The sequence below is a fragment of the Lucilia cuprina genome, chromosome 2 (genome assembly GCF_022045245.1).
Source record: "Lucilia cuprina isolate Lc7/37 chromosome 2, ASM2204524v1, whole genome shotgun sequence".
NCBI lineage: Eukaryota > Metazoa > Arthropoda > Insecta > Diptera > Calliphoridae > Lucilia > Lucilia cuprina.
The window spans coordinates 12134755-12140142 of NC_060950.1; the positions used below are offsets into that span (position 1 = coordinate 12134755).

At 32.1% G+C, this 5388-nt stretch overlaps 1 protein-coding gene across 1 annotated transcript; it reads left to right on the plus strand.

Moving 5' to 3' along the window:
* Positions 1-1475: 1475 nt before the first annotated feature.
* LOC111675753 lies at positions 1476-5011 on the plus strand (the record flags this gene model as incomplete). The annotated part of the gene is made up of 7 exons (XM_046947581.1): positions 1476-1640; positions 1715-1894; positions 1953-2146; positions 2206-2300; positions 2358-2909; positions 2979-3141; positions 3639-5011. Coding segments are annotated over 7 exons (2232 nt in total), but the record flags the coding sequence as incomplete, so codon positions are not given.
* Between the last annotated feature and the right edge of the window lie 377 nt (positions 5012-5388).

Consider the following 5388-nt stretch of genomic DNA (forward strand, 5'->3'; position numbering starts at 1 on the left):
ATTGATCTACTGAAGATTATTGTAAGATCATAGTTTGCTTAATAAAATTGTTTGTCATTTACAATTTTCTTTACAAATCACACGTTTTCTTAAATTTTTTAGCGTTCACAGGTTTTTGTGATCGTTATTATTTTTCTATATAAGTAAACCAGTTTTCTATAAAAAAAAACGATCACAATTTTCTTTAGAAAACTCAACGTTAATCCCTGCGTCGATCAATTTTTTCTTAAATTTGATTAGCGATCATTATTATTTTATTTTTTTTATATTTTTTATACTGATAACTGCTTCTATCGAATGTTAGATCTTCACATATTTCGTTAAAAGACATGTTGATGTAATGAAGCTTTAAAAAAATCGAAGAAATGTGATTATCGATCATCATTTAGGAGTAATTTTGAACAACTGAATAGAAATAATAATGAATATTCATATTCTGTTTCCCACTTATGTATGTACATTTATTTACAATATTAAAATTATAATAAAATATTAAAAGAGAAAACAAATTAGAAATCGAAAACTAATACGACATGCACAATAATGGAAAAATGACGCACCTTGTTATAATAAGAATGTCTTTGAACTTTAGCCACGGTATCACTTTATGTTATTTTTTGCAATTTTTAATTGTATGTAAATTAACAAATAGTATTATGAACTTAGTTCAAACAATAACTTACATGAAAGTGGTGCGCACCGACATTTAATTAAGTAAACAAATCGGAAGTATAAAATCATAATATAGGCGAAGAGGCCGGTGATACCCAAAAAAAATATTGGTCATATACAAACCTTAAAGTATTTCTATCGACTCAGAATTACTTTCTGTCCTGCGAGCTTTTCATGGATGCCGCAAGATGTTTTAAGATATTTATAAAAAAGGGACTTAATGTGTTTTTTTTGCCACATGGGTTATGGGATATATTTGAAATCGGTCAATTATTTCACATACTTATACCCCTTACAACCGGACCTGCCGATTTGGGCTTTTTATACAGTGTTTATCCGACTATGCCGAGTCTTATATACCCACAATCAAATAAGTTAATAGGTTGATAGATAGATAGATAGATAGATAGATAGATAGATAGATAGATAGATAGATAGATAGATAGATAGATAGATAGATAGATAGATAGATAGATAGATAGATAGATAGATAGATAGATAGATAGATAGATAGATAGAAAGATAGATAGATAGATAGATAGATAGATAGATAGATAGATAGATAGATAGATAGATAGATAGATAGATAGATAGGTAGGTAGGTAGATAGAAGACCGAAGTACGAGACTTTGATGGGAAATAAAATAAAAATATTAACTATAAATTTTCCAATATTATGCTAATGAGATGTTATTTGTAATTCTGCTACACAACTGACTTCCTAATTGTTTAGTCGGTGGACTACTAAATAGTCTTACGGATTGACTATTCAATCTAATATTTAAGCAATTGGCTATTGATTTCTTAATCATTCAAAATCCTATTTGCAGATTTTCCTTATTTACTTTTTTCTACTAATACCATGGCCTCATACACATGTTTTCAAACGTTTATGCTCCAAAGATAACAGTCGTTTAGTACGAAAAATTGTACGATCCAAATGGACACCGATATTAGATAAATACCAGGTAAGATGTTAATATATTACCAAAACATTATAAATATATTAAAATAAAATAATTATGAATGTGTTTGTATCTAGGTTAAACTTCCTCTCGAATGTCCTTTACATCCATTTCGAGATATATTTGCACCCCGACAAGATGCCAAAAAACGTGATAGACCCACACAGTGGACGTGTCGTCTGTGTGGTAAAAGTTTCTATCAGGAGAAATTTTTGGATTTACATTTTGAAACACGACATAAAACTGTTATAAATGAGGTGAGTCCTTATTCAAAAATTTGTTATTTCCATCTTACAATGTCATTTTAACATTTAGGCTCAAGATGCTGTTTGTTTGGCAGATTATTGCGATATAATGCGTTGTGAGGTTTTTCAATCGGAAGAGTCATCATCTTTAAAATTGGGCGATCAGAGTATTGTTACAGATATTGAAGTTTGGGGCGATTCATTTGGACAAAATTCAGCACTGGCTAAGGCGAATGTAGCGTATTTAAGTTTATTACCCATTAGGTAATTACCATGCTTATTATACATAGTAGATCCATTTAATAATAACATATAACTTTTAGAACTTCCTCAACTGGTGCAGCAACACGTGCAGCCAAAGTACAAAATCGTCAATTGTGTCAGGATAAAATTGGCCAAACTAAATGTCAACAGACTGGTAAAACAAATATTTTCTATCTTTTACAGAAGAAAATATTTAAGTGTTCTATTACAGATTCACACCAAAATTCTAATGAAAATTTTTACAACAACAATAATGGTGCCTCGCGTTCAAAATTTTCCCAAGCACCACAGTCTTCAGCCGAAAGTCTTACATCTTCGGCAGCAGCACCGCATATACACATACACAGCAGCAGCTCATCCTCATCTTCGTCGTCGTCGTCATCGTCATCATCTTCTGCTGCGGCTTCTTCTCATGCCCACAAACACTCTACTGCATCTGCTGCAAAAATAACAACGAAATCAGTTAAAACTGCAAAAGATTCATCATCAGAAGATTCTAAGGCTAGAGCTGGTCAAAAGTCAGAAGATAATAATGATGATGAGGAGGACGAAGACGGTAATAGTGCAAAACGAAATGCCAATACATCGGACGAGGACAGTAATAAAACTTCGAGTGCCCAATTAACAAATATGCAAAAAATACGAGCCAATTGTAAGGCCGAAGAATTGAGTAAACTTAAAGCCAAATGTGAGTATTTGGTAAGAAGTTGTATAGGCGGCCTTATACTCTCAATGACTGATCAACAGTTTAAGGATATGGAGGGTAAGTTATTGATCTATATTTAAGAATATTTTGCTATATATGTATTGACTAATTCTATGACTTTTCTAGAGGAAATGAATAAAGCTGTTTGCTGGTATCTAACCTGTGAACGTTATTGGGAAGATGGTCCTTTGGAACCACGTGCCTTTCCTTGGGGTTTAATATTAATTTTAATTTTTGTTTTATCTACCGGCATTTGTTTTTGTTATTATATCATTTGGATATTATTTGAGTAAGTAGTTTAAAAACCTCCGATATATCTGCGAGGATCGATTGACGTGTTGATCTGATGAACAATTTTTCTCTTTTTAAGAATAATATATTGGTCCATAACTAGTAAATAGATTTGTCTACAGACTAATTCATAGATTGGCCAATAGAATAGTTAATACTTAACCATAGACCGATTTATTGATCAGTCCACAACCTAGTTTATAGATTGATATAATGACCAGACAACAGAACAATCATGTCTATATACTGATCGATCTAGTCTAAAACTGATTGATCTACAATTCTATAAAGTCGTTAGACAGATCTATAGATAAGGCAAAAGATTGACATATATACCCTACTGAGTAGAAACCATTTAGATCTTAAACTTTTTAAAAATATTATTACTAGTTATAAAGCTCAACCTTCCATCTACCCTCGTAGACTTTAAAATAACATTCTGTTTCAAACACTAACACTAGAAAATGTTGATTAAACCCAAGTTATTTGTTACAGCTCCGAAGAGACGACAATCAATGCCACAACCAATCATCAGCATATGTATATACCCACCCACCAGCACTATCATCCACAACATTTGCAGCAACATCAGCAGCAGCATCAGCTGCAGCAACAGCTTCATCATCAACAGCAGCAGCAACAACAAACTATACACCCAGATCATTATCATTTTCAAGATTACCCTACCACCGGCATACATCATGGTATGACCAACGTCGAGCCTCAGACCAACACCTCATATTATTACCAACAGCAGCAGCATCAGCATCAGCAACAGGCTCAAGCACAGCAACAAGCCGAATTACATCATCACCAGCAAGCAATGCAACACGATATATACCCAGAACCAGTGCAATACGATTATCGTCACAGTCCAAGACGTTACATAGGAGATCAGCGTCTGCCGGGTACGCCCACGATTACGATGAGCGGTGGCGCTGCCATCGGAGGCGGACAGACTCCACTGCATCGTCAGCAGACGAATCTGGCATACCAACAGGACATTTTAGACCGACGAGACTATATAAGTAGACCCATTGCCACATCTGTGGTAACAGGTGTTGGTGGTACGCATGGACCAAATTCCGGTTCGACCGGAGCCCTCAGTCATCATTCGGCACAAATGGATTGTGATAACACACTGCCGGCCACCCATTTGGGCACAGCCAGCGGCGGTGGTGGGGGTGTGAAACATTATAATACCATACCAAGACCTCTCGAGCCGCGTCAACGTTATGTTAGCGGTTCACAGCAATCGTTGCGCGCCTCCTCGTCATCTCATGAAATCATTCAAAATGAAGTTGGGCACAATGAACATTATATTTATGTAACTTATCCGCCGGATTTAAAAAAACGCTTTTTCGAAAAATATGAATGAATCAGTGAATCAATTCTATTAATTTTTCCATGAAACTCGTGTCTATCTGAACAGATGATTACTAAAACTCTTTAAAAAAATAAGCTTGAAAGTAGTTAAAGAAATAATAGAATTTTTTCATATTTTAAACTTAAGTATGAATATAATACGAGTACTCGCATTTTAGAGGTTGGATTTTTATTTGTTAAATTTTTTTTATATCACAATTAAAAAATTATTTTTGAAAATTAACTTATGTAAAGTTTAATTTATGAAAAACATTTTTTTCTTTTTCTCTCAGCACTCGCATTATTTAAATGAACAAAATACCAAAGATTATCATTAGCAAAAGAACAATTTTATTGAGTAAAAGAATAATAATAGAAATAATTATTATGAATAAAATTAAAAAAAAAAAAACACTTAATTATATGAATAAGTTGTTATCTACAGTCATACTTATATAAATTATTTTGTCAATTCTTTTTATAAATAAATAAAAAAAAACAAAAACAAAATATGAATATACATAAATGTTTTATAATTTATTTATAATTAACATACAAAAAAAAAAAACAGAACAAATTAAACTTTATTTAAATAAGGCTTATTGTAATAAACATTAAACAAATTAAAAAAAGCATTAAAAAAGAAAAAACAAATTAAAACGGCAAAACTTCATTTGTATTTGTTTAACAATATAAAACAATTTTTTTAATAAAAACAAATTGCAATTAAAACAAATATGAGCATAAATGTATATTTAATGTATTACACGAGGAACTAACTAACTAATTAACTAACTAACTAACTAACTAACTAACTAACTAACTAACTAACTAACTAACTAACTAACTAACTAACTAACTAACTAACTAACTAACTAAC